This window comes from Drosophila virilis, chromosome 4 (assembly GCF_030788295.1).
Source record: "Drosophila virilis strain 15010-1051.87 chromosome 4, Dvir_AGI_RSII-ME, whole genome shotgun sequence".
Taxonomy (NCBI): domain Eukaryota; kingdom Metazoa; phylum Arthropoda; class Insecta; order Diptera; family Drosophilidae; genus Drosophila; species Drosophila virilis.
Window position 1 is genome coordinate 19,095,041 of NC_091546.1, and position 17,701 is coordinate 19,112,741.

At 39.4% G+C, this 17,701-nt stretch overlaps 4 protein-coding genes across 11 annotated transcripts in view; 1 reads left to right on the top strand and 3 right to left on the bottom strand.

The window, feature by feature from the left end:
* The window catches only part of rau (RA domain-containing protein rau), a 66,739-nt gene extending 58,851 nt beyond the window's left edge, over positions 1-7,888 (bottom strand). The window contains exon 1 of the mRNA XM_002051441.4: positions 7,703-7,888. The gene's annotated coding sequence lies outside the window, so the exon portion shown is untranslated. The remainder of the gene's footprint in view (positions 1-7,702) is intronic.
* LOC6628282 (uncharacterized) lies at positions 3,112-4,248 on the bottom strand. The gene has a single exon (XM_002051439.3). The coding sequence runs from the start codon at positions 4,213-4,215 to the stop codon at positions 3,274-3,276; it is 942 nt and encodes a 313-aa protein (XP_002051475.1). The 5' UTR covers positions 4,216-4,248; the 3' UTR covers positions 3,112-3,273.
* Positions 7,889-7,969: 81 nt separating the features above from the next.
* Positions 7,970-9,826, top strand: WDR79 (WD repeat domain 79). 2 transcript variants are annotated; one of them, XM_015172528.3, is made up of 3 exons: positions 7,970-8,042; positions 8,112-8,850; positions 8,918-9,826. In XM_015172528.3, exons 2-3 carry the CDS (start codon positions 8,132-8,134, stop codon positions 9,768-9,770), a joined length of 1,572 nt encoding a protein of 523 aa, XP_015028014.1. In that variant the 5' UTR covers positions 7,970-8,042; positions 8,112-8,131; the 3' UTR covers positions 9,771-9,826. The 2 variants fall into 2 exon arrangements, with proteins under 2 accessions (XP_015028014.1, XP_015028013.1); XM_015172527.3 differs by having other exon boundaries at positions 7,982-8,042; positions 8,096-8,850.
* A 1,802-nt stretch (positions 9,827-11,628) lies between these two features.
* The window catches only part of stai (stathmin), a 69,494-nt gene continuing 63,421 nt past the window's right edge, over positions 11,629-17,701 (bottom strand). For 4 of the 7 annotated variants that reach the window (XM_032437585.2, XM_032437584.2, XM_032437582.2 and 1 more), the window contains 5 exons: positions 13,951-14,120; positions 13,694-13,879; positions 13,478-13,624; positions 12,368-12,523; positions 11,629-12,177 (listed from right to left, as the gene is read on the bottom strand). In XM_032437585.2, coding sequence (XP_032293476.1) covers positions 12,091-12,177; positions 12,368-12,523; positions 13,478-13,624; positions 13,694-13,879; positions 13,951-14,120 — 746 coding nt within the window. In that variant the 3' untranslated portion in view covers positions 11,629-12,090. Of the gene's footprint in view, positions 12,178-12,367; positions 12,524-13,477; positions 13,625-13,693; positions 13,880-13,950; positions 14,121-16,574; positions 17,155-17,701 lie in introns of those variants that run through there. The other 3 variants (XM_002051436.4, XM_032437581.2, XM_032437587.2) reach the window with 3 other exon arrangements.

The window sequence follows — 17,701 nt, forward strand, 5'->3', positions numbered from 1 at the left end:
TATATGAGCGAAAACAAAAGCAACGACAGAATGTCTCTTTCAACGCCAATTCTTGTCTTAGTTTTTAAAAAACTAATTCAGCGATTGTGGAAATTCCACGCCACAGAGTGGTAATGGAAGCTCAAGCGAAAAATTTGTGGAAAATAATTTACAAAATTTAAAAAATGAAGCTGGTCCGGTCAAAGCCGGGTAGTTGCTGCTGATGGTTATGTAAAGCAGCAACCGGAGACAAGAACCAAAGGCCAGACACCAAGACAAAGTTTTGAGCAAAAAGTTAAAACACAACAAAAAGAAAACCATATGCAGCAGCTGCTATTTTTTGTAGTCCCGTTTCAGCATCCGTCAAATAGAGTCATGAATTCGGAGCTTTACAGCAGCAGCAGCAACAGCAACAACAATAACAAGAACAACAACAATGCATATGGTCAAGCGGCTGCAGAAGCTTTTTAACTTGGCTTTTTTCCATTTTTTTTTTTTCTTTTTTTGTTTGAGCAGCGGAAATTATTATTAATTGCTTGGAATGTTAGGCCCACAAGCTGCTGCCCCCTCACCACGCCGCCTAACATCTAATGGCTTCCGTTGGCGTGGCAGCTTCTGTTACGTTTTTCTAATCATTTTGATGACGTCAAAAGCCGTTTATTCATGGCCAAAACGCGGCGAGTTCTTGGCCCCAAATGCGAGTTGAATGCCGTGTACATTGGGCGGTTTTTGTTGCGTGGATTGTGTAGATTAATGTGGAGTAACAGAGAGCGCAGTTCATTGGCCTTGGCAAAGTTGGGAGACATTTGACAGGCAACCGGCCCCCTGCCAGCAGACAGCGTGGGTAAGAATTGTGTGTGAGTGGAGTGCACTAGAGACTGGCCAAGCGTGGCCAACTTAATAGCTAGTCTTCAGCTCCAGCTGCAGTGCAAATGCGATTGCAGTTTTCTCTAGAAGCGAACCTGGAGCCAAGGGAAATTTCGCCAACGCCAACGCTTGTGCTGCCATGTGGCCGTTTCATATGACTGACTGCAGTCGGGCGGCAGCGGAGCAGCCAGAGTTGAAAGTGGAGCTGGAGCCAGTTGTTGCACAGTTCCAAGTCAAGGTGCGGCAGCCGTTGAAACCTGCCAGCTGTTGCCCCAAGGCACAAGCAGCAGCGTCTCCAGCAACGAACAGGGGACGTTTGGGGTGCGATTCAACGGGGCGATTGTGTTACCCAATACAAAAAGGTGAACGACTGACATTTGCGTAATTGTGTTTGAATGCCGGAACGAACCTATCTTACTTTTCTTTCTTTTTGTGCAGCCAAACACAATGGTCAAAGCATTTGCATTTGAACTTAAAAGCTCAAATTGATTGGAACAGGCTGAAACATGGGCTTTAGTTGATTAATGTGAGCACAGAAAGTCAGCAAAAGAGCGTGACGACAGATTACTTTTGTATGCAAGTTCCACATATTCTAAATATGTTGCACATGTTAATTTCCTATACATATAAATATTCCAAATAGTCCAATAACTAAGCATTTAATTAACTGTACTAACTAAACTCTTTTGCGAGACAGCCAGCAGCCACTAGCCTTTATCAATGCATTTTCCGATCCTTCTTTCCTATTTGTTTAAGTTATTAGAAATAAATTCTGATATAGGCTTATATATTTAGGGCTTGTCAAGACCCTAATATTATGATTTTATTTATCATATTTTTTTATTAATTTTTTCTATATGTTTTATACACAAACTATGTGCAATATGCATATTCTTGGGCAACTAAACATTGCGAAGTTAAGACCCTCTGGCAATAGTTGAGCTGTTTCGTACTGCAATATAATATTGTATATGGTATGGATCTTTGCGTATAGCATAAAGGTCTAAAGGTCACCATTATCGATAGAGATTGTTTTGCAGCGCTCGTGTATCTCAACTTATTCTGCGTTTATCAGCGTCGTCGAGCGATTTGTTTGTTGTCTTTTGCACAATGTTTGTTTATTTTGACACGTTCGTTGTTGCTCTTGTTGCTGTTGTTGTTATTGTTGTGCGCTTGGTCGCTGCGTTGGCGACTTCAATAAATAATTTCGTTTCTGTATTTCCGTAAACCGTCGCCTCGTTTGCCCCCATTTTTATGGTCTTCATGTAGATTTTGGGTTTATTTTTAGGCACTTGACTAGTGGCAGCCGCAGTTGATCTGTTCGTAATTTGTTTATGGCAACTGTTGACTCGATTAGACGCTGGCGTTGACAGCTTCACAGCTGATGAACTCTTTTGTAGCAGCGACAACAACGACGACGCCGACGACGTCGACAAGCAACATGTGTGGCAGCAGCTATTTGTTTTTTCTCATTTTTTTTGTTTATGCCGCGTGGCAAGACAGGCAGCATGCGGCAACTGGAAAACTGTCTGCTCTAATGATTTTGACCCTGAACGAATTTGAAGTGGTTTCGTGGCAGCAGCGTCTGCCACTGCCTCCAAATATAAACATGTCATGGACCGAGTCTCAACCGGAGTCGAGTCCAAAAATCTTCACTATTTTTATGCACCCTGTTCCCATTCAATTGGGCAAAAAAAGGTGTCCGAGGGCATGTGACAGACAGCAGTAGACAGCGCCAACCCTTGAGAAGATATATATAATATATATAGACGCCTGTCTGTGAGATCTCAGCGAACAAAAGAGCTAGAACTAGAATATTTAGTACGTGATTATATCAGCTATATCAGCTAAAACACGCTCAATGCACATTTTCGACAGTTCGTCTATTACAAACACAATTTTATGGATTATTTTATCCACACAGCAATTTTTGCAAGTCACATCTAGAGAAGTTATTTAAAAAATGATTACAGGGTATTTTCTTGTCACGCACACACGTCACACAACATTCCTGTTGTAATTGCTACGACGAAGCTATAAATTTAGCGGCCTGCTGCTAAGCAATTGATATCACGGCAGGCAGCGCAACGCCAAGATAATCACAGGTGTAAAAGATACAAAGATGACATGCAGCGCAGGGGGGGAGCAAAAGAAAAGGTAGCACAACGAAATATTTGACGGTGGAGACAAATAATCTCTGAACTAAGAAGATGCAGAGATTAAAAAGAGTATTATTTTTGATAAAATACATTAAATGCATGTAAATTGTTGAATAGGTTTTGCAAATTTTAAGAGCATTTTGGCAAATACCTGCTAGCAGAATATTCACAAAAGTTTATTATTTGCGTTAATTGAAAAAGATATCGATATGAGAAATATTATTTTATAAATAGCTAGCAAAATTGATGGCTATTATTCGTCGCAAACTCAGCCACTTAATATTTCCGTCTCACTGCCCAAATCCAGAGTAGGCGAGCCCAGGGAAGTGGCCACCAGATTGAGCACCTGCTGCAACGGCACGCCGGCCTTTTGCAGATCATCCCGCACCGCACGATACTCTGGCAGGGCGCGCACATTGCTGAGCAGGCGCCGGAATTCGGTGCCACGTATGCGACGCACTGCTTCGGACAGATCCTTATCGGACGCGAATTGGCGTCGATAGAGCTCCCGAAGCTGTGCACGCGGCACTGCATCGCGCAGATCCTGCAACAGTCCGCGCACGCCCTTTCGGCGATTGGGCAAAGGACTGCTGGGAGGCTCTGAGGACTGAGCATTGAATAGCAGACGCACATGCTCCAAGTAGTAGGCATGGTTGAGTTTCAGGGTCTGGCACACATAATCCCGCAGCACGCCCTTTTCCTTGGTGTTGTGCAGACGCGTTACACGCTCCTTGAACTGATCGCTGCGCAGCAGCTGGAGCAGTTCACGGACCTCGCCGTCCTCCCTGGCATTGGCCAAAATGTTGCGCAAACGTTCCGCGGGCAACAGTGGACGAGCTTTGCGAATGAGGCTGGTCAAACCACGCTCTGCGCTGCTGGGACATGCGTTGCCATCACGTGGAAGCGATGACTGCTCTTTTTCCGCGTGACTTTCCACTTCAGTGGCTGAGTGCGAAGCAGGATCGGCCAGCTGCTCCGGCTGGTGCACTTCCCGGGCTTGCCTGCCGAAAGGCGTATCATAGACGCTCCAGTTGATTTTATGCACCATCATCAAATCCGACTCCTCAGCACTAGGCTCTTCCAGCTCAGACAATGTATAATCTTCGGGAAACTCAGAGTAGGCATCTGTTGTGATTGTCTCCTCAGGCAACTCGGTGACAGCAGCCACCAGCAGCATGGAGCAGCTGAGATAGACGAGGAGCTGGTACATCTTGGTAACGTATCAATGGGTTACTGTGTCTTTGCCATTTAACTGACGCAGGTTTTATAGCAGAAACCCTCACAGAATCCCAACCGAGTGCTAACTTATCTGATGTTTAACCAATACACTTCTCTATTTGCCCAACATATTTGCAGGCAAACACAAGCAACGAACCCAGAACAAAAAGTGGAACAACCTTGAGATACTTTCGAGCTCATCAATCTTTTACATGGGATAGCATCAAACTCATCAGGAGTAATCATGTGTCGAAAAAAAACCTTAGTGCCAATACACTGTAGCCATTGAAGCAACGGGTATACCCGACTAGCACAAATTCCTGTTAGAGCCAGAAGATCTGAGCTCTGAGCCCATTCAAAGCAGGGTATCCTACAGTCGCGCCATCTTAATGACACTCACTTGCCAATTTCTGCTGCTACTGCTGCAGCTTAAGTGAATTATTTATGACTGCAAAGCGTGTAAAGCCGCTTATGTGCTCTATAAAAATGAACAACAACAACAACAAAATACGAAGCACTTGACAATTGCCTAGAAGTCGCGACAGTTTTGTCTGCATTTGCCAAAGCAAATTTAGCAAAGTCGTTTTGGGGATTTGCTAAACAATTTTCCGGAATATGTCCTTGGCAATATTAAACTAAAATATTTATGCGTAAACACTTGTCATGAATTCAATAAGAACACTGCCACATTTGATGGTCATACTTATAAGAGATAAAGCAAATGCACAGTTGTTCAAAAAAATATGTATAAAAATAAAGAATATCAGCAAAGCGATAACAGATCAAATGAAACGAATCTATTTTTGTTAGAAACTTTATCATTATATAATTCACAGGATTTAACTGTGTATCTATCTAAAAAATAGTATTTAAATGATAGAGAATGTATATCATATCCTTAAAAAAATAATAACAGCTTGATATAACTTCCAGCATGAACAATCATTACAAAATAAAATAGAAGGATCTAACAATTCCCGAATCAAATTTAGGATTCGCTGTCATGCTGATAAACTTAAGAGTTGAAATCATCTATAGGTTTTATTGCCACGCCCACGTTCGACCTCATCAACAACAATATGTTTCCCCAATACTTTTACTCTAAATAGAACATCTTTCTGGCGAAATCTATTGTTCTATTTTTGTTCATCTCGCATAATTTAGCCATTCTTCTAACAACTGGCAATATCATTTAAAAAGAAATAAAGAATAAGTTTATTTGAAGGCGTCCGACCAGAAAGTCATTTGCACAGCATTCATGTGGGACTCATTAGACGGGTATCTTTGGCTTTTTGCACAGCTCGGCAGGATTTACTTGTTTGCCTTGTATCCTTTTTTTCGGCCTGTTGACAATGAGCGAAACGAAACATTACAGTAGAGCGGCATTCCGCAAGGACTAAAGGTTCTGTCATGAATATTCATGTTCGTAGGTTAAAAGACAATTTTCACTTGCCGCACTTGAGGCTTTGGTTGAGTACATAAATTAGCTTCAAATTGTATTTGATTGTCCTTGAAGAGATTTCGTTTATTTTTTTGTTGACAATGGATTTTAAGCGAACATTCTGATATTTTAAATGCCTTTTGACATTAAAAAAAGAAAAAACAGTTTGTGAACAGAGCAGATATAGATTCAGATAGATATCTGAAGATTGTTTGATAAAGCTGCTTTAAAAATCTGCTTTCTTTAGCTTAAATTTCTAACAATGAAGGAAATACCGCAAGGGTGCAGCTTTTCCAGCTACTCACCTGGCGCCAAGCCCAAAAACTACCACCTAGACCGGGACCGGTAGCCAGGGCCAGTCTCATACATAAATATGTGACTTAAGTCGAAGCATTAAAACTTAAGGCCAAGTTATGCAGCCAACACAAGCCCAAAAGGAGCAGGCCCCAAGCAAAGTCACGCAGATGAACAAATTGAAAAGCAGACGATTCGGGTTGGGTTTCCTGGCTGTTTGCGGGTCGACCAGGGAGCCCAGCCAGCTCTGAGGACAACGCCCAGTTTCAACTATTTTAATGCTTTTCTACTCCCTCGGGGCTGGACAGCTGTGTAAATATTTCATTTGACACGCCCCAAAGCGCATTTTACTTAATTGACTCAAAGGCAAAAAAGAAAAAAATGACAATAATAATAATAATAGTAAAACGGGAATAAAGAATATATTGTAATTTGATCAAAATTTAAATTTCGATTTGACGGCACGTGTGCTTCCACCTCCCCGCATTCCCTCGACTGTCAACGTGTTTACCGAAATGTCAATGCTCGATTGCATTGCGTTCAATTCAAATTAGAATACACTTTTCGAGACCATTTGCCGGCTCGAACGTGAGCCGCATTTTAGCCATGGCTTAAAGCGTTCCGTTAACAAATCGAATTGTAGGATTAACACTCGAATTTTCGGCCCTGCCGAAAGCCGGAGGCTCTAATGCAATACGCAAATCGCAATATATTGACGAGCTCTTGTTTATAATAACAATTACGAGGGCAATAACTGAAGTACATTAAACCCAATCTGAACTTTTTTGCAATGCGACCCCAAAAGCAGGCGATCAGCACGAATTCTATATGCTCTACAAACAATTCTTATTTTTATTTTCTGATAAACAAAAAACGATTGATTTTAAATTATATATTGCGTACAAATTGCCAAAGCCCTATAAGCTCGTTTTCACTTTGTGCACAGCGTATAATTTACAGTTTGGCTGGAATTTTCCAAACCACCGACTTAATGCAATCCACTTTCAGCTAATTCATATCCAATTTCTGACTGCACATACGGCAAGAATTGGCACTAAATTTAATCAACCGAGTCCACCCACACACACACACACACACACACACACACATAATTATGCAAATATAATCCTGTTACATAGCCAAATTAACTTGTCTAATTAGTCTAGTCAGGTCTAGGAACACATAGCATGTGCATACATACATACATATGTATATCATATTTATTTATGTGTACATATGTATGTATGTGCACTTGTATATAAACATACATGTAAATCTATTCCAGCCAAGAACAGTTACTTCAGCGCACGCAAGTGATCTGATGCTGCGATAGCACATGGGAAGAGACGAGAGTGAGAGGGGGGGCAGAGTCTGTACGGAGCAGCAGGCTAACAAAATTCAATATAACTGTACAAAAGTGCAGTACGCAATAAATTTGCCATACACATAAGCACATACATATAAACAGGAATGTTCATTTACACACACATACATATATACGCTAGTATTCCAGCCTGGAACTTTTAACCTTGGAAGTTTAACACAATCAAATGATCTGTGCAGAAGCCCATGCCAAAATGCAGAAAGAGATTTTACGCATTAAAACTCATTAAATATAACTGTTTCAATATACAGTACTCAACAGCTTTAGAATAGGCTTGCAAATGGCCCAACACGTTTTAATTACCACAATTGAGAAAAAATAACTGTAAATGAAAAAGAAAGAAAAAATTTACATACATACCTGTGTGCTGCTGCTTTTTATCCAGTGCACCGCTAAGTTTTATGGCAACTTATAGTCAATTCGCAATTAATTATGCACAAATAACACAAATGCCACGTAAATAACCAATTTGAAAGATAATTTTTCACCATTTTCAATTGCGCCACGTTCCGCCTTAAATTTCACGTCGTTTTACTCCACACGCGCAGCTGACTGATATTTGGCAGCATATGGTCAGCCCAATTGACTAACATGGTCACTCTAATAACATATATCGCAAGCGAAATATCGATAGCAATTCGATAACTGCAACCAAGCGTGAATTTAACGCGAAATGAAATAACCGCTGTGGACAAATCGTGTAAGTAGGCAGCAGATCAAGGTTTATAAAAGAAACTGGGATAACTCACGCAGTTAAAACGCCGCACAGCCGCCGACGCAAGCGTGGCCATGTCCGACATAGAACAAACATCGCCATCCCTGCTCAATCACAATGTTAGCTTTAACAGCAGCATGGAATTGACTTTGCCCGCGGCCTCCGTCGCTGGCAGGGCAGGGACATTTCCCGATCTGAGCTTCTCTCTGAGCGAAACGGAGCGGCGCCAGCTGAAGCAGTACAAGGCATCGGCTGACGAGAGCAGCATCAATCGCAGCCAACGCAGCGCACTCAAGGATGTGTCCAACAACCAGAGCTGCAGCATAGAACTGGAGGAATGCAGCGGCATAGAAGAGGAGAGCGAGCATGTCATAAGCGTGGACGATACAGTCGATGAGCTGCTACAGCCGCAGGAGAAGGAAATGGTGGAGCAGGAAATAAGCAGCACTACAGTCAAGCCGCAATCGCCGCCGCCGCTGCCGGCACCGGCCACGGTGTATTTTGAGAGGCAGCTGGTCGAAGTGGGTCGCCGTTGCTGGCCATCCACGGCGGAGGCACAGCACTATACGAAGGGCTGTTACTGGTCGCCAGATGGCACTTGTCTGCTGTCGCCCGTTCACCTGGACGGCATGCATGTAATGGAGCTGCCGTTGGATCTATACGAGGCCAGCGACGTCTCGGTGAAGCGCAGCCTGTCCCAATTGCAATCGGCTGTGCATGTGCCCGAGGGCGGCACCGTCTATGACTGCGTCTGGTATCCGCTGATGAACAGCCAGCAGCCGGAGACCTGTTTGTATGTACTAGCTATATATTGCTGCTGCACTGCATCTACTGACCCAATATCTTGCTTTGGCCTCTAGCTGGCTGGCCACGCGCCAACATGAACCCATACACATGTGGGATGCGTTCGATGGACGACTGCGCTGCAGCTACAGCGGCTACGATCAGGTGGACGAGGTGGTGGCCGCCATATCGCTTGCCTTCGCGCATGATGGCCAGAAGATCTATGCGGGCTATAAGCGCTGTATCAAGATCTTTGACACGAATCGACCGGGTCGCAGCTATGACGAGTATGCTGTCAAGTTTGCCATCTCCTGCATGGCTCAGACCGCTGAGCATCCGCACACGGTGACCTGTGGCAACTGGAACGGCTATATACAGCACTTTGACCTGCGCTGTGCACCCAAACAGGGGCCGCTCTTCACGCTGGGCGGCCACACGGCGGGCATAACACAGCTGCGCTATGGCACAGACGCCTCCGGCAATTGGCAGCTGTTCAGCGGTGCCCGCAAATGCCCGAAGCTGCTGCAGTGGGACATGCGCAACTATAAGAAGCCGCTGCGCGAGTTTCAGCGTCAGGTGAAGACCAATCAGCGCATACAATTCGACCTGAATCCAGAGCAGACCTGGCTCGCCAGCGGCGACACCGAAGGTGGCCTCAATCTATGGAATCTGGCGGCAGCCGGGGAACCGGCGGCGCTGCAGCTGCCGTTGCACGGCGACTGCTGCAATGGCATCAGCTTTCATCCCAACCTGCCCATATTGGCCAGCAGCTCCGGACAGTATCATTTCATAGCAGGCGGTGATAAGCACGAGGATTGCAACAACACAAGCCTGGCGGACAGCACGGAAATGCAGCAGGAACAGAAGTCTACAGTGTTATATGAGAATGCCGTATTGTTGCTCTGGTGTGGACAAAGCTCTGAAAATTAAAAAAAAATAACTATTTAAATAAGAAATTCAAATTAAACCCAACATCTATTCTACAAGTTTTGCAAATGTTTTTTTTTTTCTTGCACTCAGCTGTTCTGTTAAGTGAGCGACAGTATGTTAGGCTACACAGAGCTGCTAACGCAAACGCGCCGCTGTAATGCTAACAGCAGCCCAACTAAGCATGTTGCCAGCCGTGTATGCTAATAGCCGCAGGAGCCAAGCTTACACTGTAAAGCCAACAACAGTTCTGCTAATCGCACAACAGAGGGCGCCACATTTAAAAGTAAAGTCAAATGTCTACCAATTATAAATATTTCATTTATTTGAATTACGCATTTGTATTACACATTCATTATTGGAATTCACTTAATGTTCAACTTCGTTTTAAAAGAAATGTGGGAACGTAAAAAAAGTTTATTTATGCATAGGCTGCTTTAAGAAGAGAACATTCATATCATGAAAAAAACGCAACTATTTTCGCATTTTTCTCATACAAAGGGTTTTTTTTGTTTTTTTTTTTATTATTATTTCGTTGGTTATTGTTGTTGATTATACATTAATATATAGTTTATATATCATAAATTGAGTACATATCGAAGCGTTTTTATCAATTGTATTGATTTTTGCATGTAGTTTTAATCTCTTTGCTTGTAATAGATTCAAAGTTTCAAGTGTCGGGACTTTGTGGGAGCTGTTCGTGTTATTTGCTTTTATTGTAATGCATGTATTATATATATATGTTGATTTATAGTAGCCATGGTTAAGTTATAGACACATTTGCAACGGCATGTCAATTTAAATTTAAGCTATTCTCAGCGCTCTTTGCAAATAAATGTGAAAAAACGAGTTCGCAGCTGATGCAAAAAATTTGCCTAAAAATTCAAATACATTTAAATTTCCCAACCCAACCCAATAAATTTCATTTAAACCATTTTCTTTTTTTTTGCGGCCAAAAATTTGCGCACATCTCTTCAGCTTCCACTTCATCTAAATATAACTTGACGTTAGACAAAATATGCATTTCATTTTATATTAGTTTCTATAATATAGATTTATGTCTATAATATAGATAATGTATATATATATATATATATATTTATATATATTTATGTTTTATTAATGCCTAGTGTTTATATTGTTTATGTTGTGTAAATGAAACGAAAAAGTTTGTGTTTTGTTTTACTTTGTATTGGTTTTTTATTGAGATTTTTTTTGTTTTTTTTTTTGTATTTTTATTTTTTATATATAAGCATTTCTTATGTATTTTTCTGTTTGACATTTATTATATAGATAGAAAATGCGAACTTATATAAAATTGTTATTTATGTTAAGAAGTGTCCAACTCGCAACTTCACACAATATTAATAAATTAAAATTAATGTTAAATTATATCATATATATATATACTTTTTATTTAATATCATTTTTTTTTTTATTTCTTTAGGCAAAGCATACGAAAACGACAGGCAAATACAATTCTTATGGCATTTCTATTGAACTTTTTCCTTTCGAAAATGCGCTGCAAATCAGTAAAAAAAAAACACTTCGATTCATATTTTATATAAGTTATGAAAAGCTTGGTAATCAAACAATTACTACTTTTATTTGTATTAAATGAAAAGTAAAATAAAAAAACGATCTAAAGAATCAACTTGAACAGACTTTCACATTAACAATTTAAAAATTAAAAAAAAAAAATTATGAAATTTCGTAGAAACAATTATAAAAAAATAAAAAAACAAAACAAAATCAATTTCAAATATGGAGTATTACAATAATTTAAGTATATATGATTTGTTAGATCTTATTGTAGTTGGTTTCTTTTGTTTTTTTGTTTTGTTTTTTTTTGCTTTGCGTCTTGTTAGTTGTAAATTTGCTTTACTAAATGTATTTCTTATTAATTTGCAGTATGCATTCGCTTCATTTTTTTTTTTTTTGTTGTTCTTGTAGTGTAGTGTAGAGTTTTGAGTTTTAAATGTTTTGTTGTAGTTTTTGTGGTTGTTGTTGTTGCTGCTGCTGTAGTTCTTCCTCTTTGTTGCCTGCGCGTTTTGCTCAGCAAAAATGTTCTTTAAGATTTTTAAATTTTTTTGTTGCTTTTTTTTCTCTTTTAGTTAATACTTGAAATTTTTGAAGCAAATCTGTTGTTGCTTAAATGTTGCTTGCTCAAATATATGTTTGTAGTTGTTGTTGTTGTTGTCGTATGCTGAGTGTGTGTGTCTGTGTGTATTTGTGTGTTTGTGTGTTGCAGCCGCCGCTGTGCGCTTTATTGAGAACGCTCCACGTGCCCCAGCAGCAACGGCAATTCCTTGCAGCATCGGCTCTAACCAGACGAAGCAATGGGACTCTGCTGTCCATCCATGTCCTGGGTCTGAGCCTTGTTCTGGCGCACAACCTCAGCGCGACGTTCCTGCAAGAGGGGAATCGTTTAATTAATTGGAAAATTTCATTTCTCAGTGCCTGCGCGTGCGTGCGTGGGTGTGTGTGTGTGTGTGTGTGCAACTGCTACAAATGAACGGCAGGCAAACGGAACAAACAAGCGAGAAGCTAATATATATATATACAGATATATATATTATATATGTTTATATGGGACCTACAAGTTGTTGAGCTTTCTCAATTTTCTTGAGCAACTCCTTTTCGCGATTCTGCTCGGCGGTGTACAATTTGTTTTCAATAATGCGCGCTTTCTCCTCGAGCTTTTGATTTTCCAATTGATTGTTCTGGGTTTTGATTTCAGCAATTTTGATTGTGTTCTAAATGAGATTTAAGAAAAACGAAACAAATAAGAATACCATAAATTATATCGATGGATGAAACGCAAAATCTACACTTAGTATACACACACAAAGATACATGAATTGAATCAAGGAGCGTACGTTTTATTATCAACTCCATATTTCTTATATTAACTCAATATTAAATGAAAAAAAAAAAAATTAAGATAAATAATATCATTGTAAATTATAACAAAATAATTAAAATAAAATGCCCGAAAAAAAAGAACATGAAATAATTACTAAAATTCATAATTTAACTAATAAATATTATAAGTCCTAAATTTACTTGGCTCGAGTATGTTTACTAAAAAAAAAAAATAAAAAAATATATTCCGTTTTTTTTAAAGAAATAATTCTTGTGTTATAAAAAAAATACGTGTTAATTTTGTGGTTCATTTAATGAACAAAATTATGTTAATAAAAACATGTCATTTTTGATTATTTATCTTTTTTAAAAAGAAAATCGTATTCTCATATTAAAATAAATAAATATTAAAAAAAAATATATATTAAGATTTTAGTTTATTGTGTTTTCATAAAGAACTATATTTTGTTATAATAAAAAATACGTGATCATTTTGTTGTCGATTAAATGAAAACATAAATTAATTGACAAAAAAAAATATTTTATTATTTATTAATTTAATTTATCCTCATGACCGTAATATATGATATTAGTAATAGTGTAAATAAATTAATAAATATGTTTAGAATACTATTTAAAAAATTGTGTGTTAATTTATAATGTGAATTTAAATACAAGACTATTTGCTATGTGCACAATTGTTAATTTGGAAACAAAACAAAACAAGCTAAGCTACAATAGCGACAATAATATAAAATATTTTTAGAAATACTATTCTATTTTATAGTATTAATAATGCATTATGAATAATTTAATATGCATTTAATGAATCTAATTAAACTCACATGCTCCTTGAGACGATTCAACATTTTCTTAATATTCTCATCGCGCAAGGCCTGAGCAGTCTTCAATTTCTCCTCGATGGCCTTCTGCTCATTGGCCTTTTGCTGCTCCAAAGTCTCGCGCGTTTTCTCAATCTCCTGGGCATGAATCTGAGTTGGCGAAATACAAATAGAAATCTTCATTTTTTTCTTTTTTCGTTAAGAAGCTAACGCACGCACCTTTAGCTTTTCCTTCATGTCGCTGATAATGGCCTCGCGCTTCTCCACATGATTCTCCATTTTGGACTCGAGCTGCTCCTTGGTCTGAGTGATGAACTCGTTGGTAATCTCATCCTTTTTGCGTGTGGCCTCTTCGACCTTGGCCAGTTTAATCGAGATTTCGGCCATCTTGCGTGCCTCCAAGGACTGTTAGGAATAAAAATTATCGTCGTTTTATCGATCGATCTTGATTTGCTCTATTCTCAGTTCACACTCACAATGCGACGCTCCTCGGCGGCCTTTAGCTTCTGCTCAATCTCCTCGGCGCTGACATTTTTGCCAGGGGTGACGGGTCGCTTGGGCACGGCCACATTGGGTGCCGGCTCGGCCAAAATAACCTCATAGCTGAGCCCCCCACGCGACTTCTCCTGGCAACGGATCTCAGTGGCTGCAAGGCGAATGAAAGTGAGAAACCCCGTTTAGTAATTCAATATTTGTGCATTTTGCAAAGGGCGCCGCATTTGCTTATTGTGCTACTTATAAGTAGTATATATATAAATATATATCTCAGGGTAATTCAGCTGGGCACAAGCCACCCCCAGGCTGCACACAACGTGACGTCATTCGCACAAAGTATTTACAGCAAAAAGAAAGAGCTGACATTTCTGGGGGTGATTCAAAGACCTAGCAATAATTAAATTTCTAGAAGAAACATACATATATTTGTTTAGCAATATTTTACTTGCATCTTCTTTAGTTTTATGCACAATTAAAAGCTATTTTATTTAGATTTTAAATAATTTAAACATATTAATAATCGTATATTCGTAATACATACATAAATATTCATATACATTGTAGATTGTGCATATTTAAGAGGTTTGTATAAGACATTTATATCGATTGGTAATTAAAAAACATTGCTTATGTTTATTTATTAAACAAAATGTATTTATTTAATTTAACTGTAAACTCTTATAATAGCTAGCAGTAATATTATAATAGCCATTTAGGCAGTTCAGATCAACTAGGCTGAATATATTTAAACCAGATTTTATACTAAGCTAGTCACTAAATGCACTTTATATTAAAAAACGAGCTGCAGCTGCAGCAAAAGCTGGGCAGCTGTTAAAAATTCTTAAAAATAATTAAGGTCCGTGCGCATATTTGCAATACATTAACATTGGCTGCCATCTTTGGCCTCGCCTAGCTGCTCTTGCGGCTTTTTTTGCGGCACATTTTAAGCGCAACTTTGATTAATGGGCAACGCGATGCAATGTTGCATTCGCCAAAGCCCATTTTCGCGCTTTTCATGCGACCATTTATCATATACACACACACATATATATATATAAATATACATATATATATATATATATATAAAGTGTACGAGAGCCTGGAATAGTGCCACAACAGACAGAATCAACAACGAGTAAACAACAAAGTAAACAATATGCAAAAATGTAAAGAAAATAAAGAAAAACATTTCTGTGCACAATTATGATATTAAATGCAACGGAAAATGCATATACACAGCTGTGCATTAAATGGAAATGCCACAAGAGTTCCCTTAGAATGTTGACTACTTCAATTACAAATATGGTTAAAACAAATTCCAAGGTGTAGAGCGCCTCTTTGATAATGAAATTCTCGAGTGCAGAACTGTTTTATAAACAAATGAAATTTAAGATATGCCAGCTAAAGAATTTTGCAAATTTACCTAGAACAGCTTTATGCTTTAAAACTAAGAATTAGATAAGCTATTGGCAAATGCAAGTTGACATTGTATACCGAGATTTCCAGGTTTCACAATTATTCTGGTGTTATTAACAATATTCCTGATTTTAGATATCAAGCTAAGGCTCAAAACGAAACAGATTCTTTCGAGAACAGACACAGAAAACACACCCTATTAATTTGACCGAAATATGTGCGAATATCTGTGATTCGAATGCACAACGCAAAGCAATACAAAATACAGCTTGAAATTGCAAAGCTAAGCATAATAGAAACTACAATATGAGAGGCAGAAAGAAAAACAACCCCCAAACAAAAACTAAATATAGCTTGCAAGACGCTCAAATGAAGTGGAAAATTTGTGGGCAAAACACAAGCAAAGGGTATAGGGTATCCAATGCGGCGTGGGCGCTGGGGCTGGGGCACAAACGGATATTGTGTAGGTGTCGGAACAACTTGTCTCGTCTGTCCGACTGTCCGGCTAACATCTAACGCCGTTGACACATAATTTGCCATTATTAGTGAGTGTCAATCATGAACAGGTTTGTGGTTTCCATTTTGATTTCGTTTTCAGTTTATTTGCACTCGATCTTTTTTTGAGGCTTTGATTAATGTTGGGCGTGGGGCAAAGGTTAGTAGAAAAGCAGAACGATTTGCATTTGACTTGCAGATGCGTAAAACCCTTTTTTTCGGGATTAAAAAGGAAATCGAAGGCGCACAATTACATTCGGGCTAACGAAGAGCGAATACCCTAACAAGCCTATTCTCAATTTGTGATATACTTATGAATATCATTAATTGTCAATTAGCTAAGGCCTCCATTCTCAATTAGCCTCATTTTAACGAAGATCTAATACCCCCACGATTCCAACATCGAATTGTGATATATGAATATTCCTTCCCATGAGGACGAATCTAAGTGGATTCTTCATAGAGAGAGAGAAGCGAATCTGCTTGGCACATCTAGTGACAATATCACGATACCCTAGCCATAGAGCATCTATAACATTACAGCCTTTTGGCCATTCGGACAGCTGTGTGGGTATGTGTGTGTGTGTGTGTGTGTGTGTGGCAAGCAATTTGCCAAAGTGAATCTTGCGGCACTTACACTCCATTAGGCCGGAGACGCAATCAGGCTGAGAGCCGAAGAGCCATGCAAACTCACCTTTCTGCTGCTCTTTCATTTGCTCCAATATGTCGAGCAGCTGGGGCGCATCCGAGTGACCGCTATGCTTTTCGAGCACATGCAATTGCAGCTCCTCGGCCGTAAAGCCGAGCTCATCGCAGAAGGCGCACTTGTAGCTCTGCGGCGCCTCGCCGTTGACCATCTCCTCGCCGAGGAAATAGAGCTCAAAGAAATCTTGATTGTATATGGCCTTCATGGGATGGTAATACTTGTGCATATCGTTCGGCACATTCTTGCCGCCATCGTAGCAATCGCCGCAATAGGTCACCGACTCGCCGCAAACGATGCACTCGTAACGCCGGCCCAGATTGCCATGGGCCTTGCAGCCCAGACATTTGCTGATCTCTTGCGTGGCATTCGATTCGTTCGAAGACATTGCACACGGATGGATTTGGATTTTTGATGGAAGGGTTTATCAAGCAAGAGTACCAATAAAATGATTACTATAAAAACTCGGGGAGGGATAACGGTTTGAAAACCTTGCCGTTTGCTTCTTGCTGGTAGTTTGAAATGATTTCGATTTTTTTTTTCTATTTTTTTATTTTTTTATTTTACTTTTACGCTCTTCAAGCTGGGCGAACAATGTTAACAATGAAAAGTAGAGTTGTGCCGCAAAGCTAACGTTATATTTGTGCAGCGCTGCCAACTTGATTTTTTAAGAAAAAAAAATACATATATACACATAAAAAGCAACACTTCAATTTGACAATTGTGCGAATCCGTTAAATATCGGAAATCGATTTCGAGCATTCAGACATTTACCTATGTACGTTCCTAAGGATAATTATTTCGATTTGCTTAGTCACCTTGTCACTACGAGTATGTAAAAATAGAATTGTGTGAAGCAGTTATTGTGAAACATTTTTGAACTGCTTGGAAGAGGATATTTTGAGGAAGAAAAACTAAATACTCTAAAATGTCAGCCTCGAACCATTTTGAACTAGTTCGTAAATAATATTTTGAGAATGATAAGATTATAGATACATAACTGCGAAGCTCTAAAGTGTTTGCAAGCCAACCAAGCCAAGCAAGCGCAGAACCTTTTCAAACTAGCTCAAAGATATTTTGGTTAAGGAAAAACCAAAAGACAGGAACTAGTTTGACGA

Coding starts and splice junctions, on each gene's coding strand:
- WDR79 (XM_015172528.3), top strand. CDS start 8,132: ATGTCCGACATAGAACAAACATCGCCATCCCTGCTCAATCACAATGTT. Junction 8,851..8,917: donor CAGCAGCCGGAGACCTGTTT/GTATGTACTAGC, acceptor TTTGGCCTCTAG/CTGGCTGGCCACGCGCCAAC.
- LOC6628282 (XM_002051439.3), bottom strand. CDS start 4,215: ATGTACCAGCTCCTCGTCTATCTCAGCTGCTCCATGCTGCTGGTGGCT.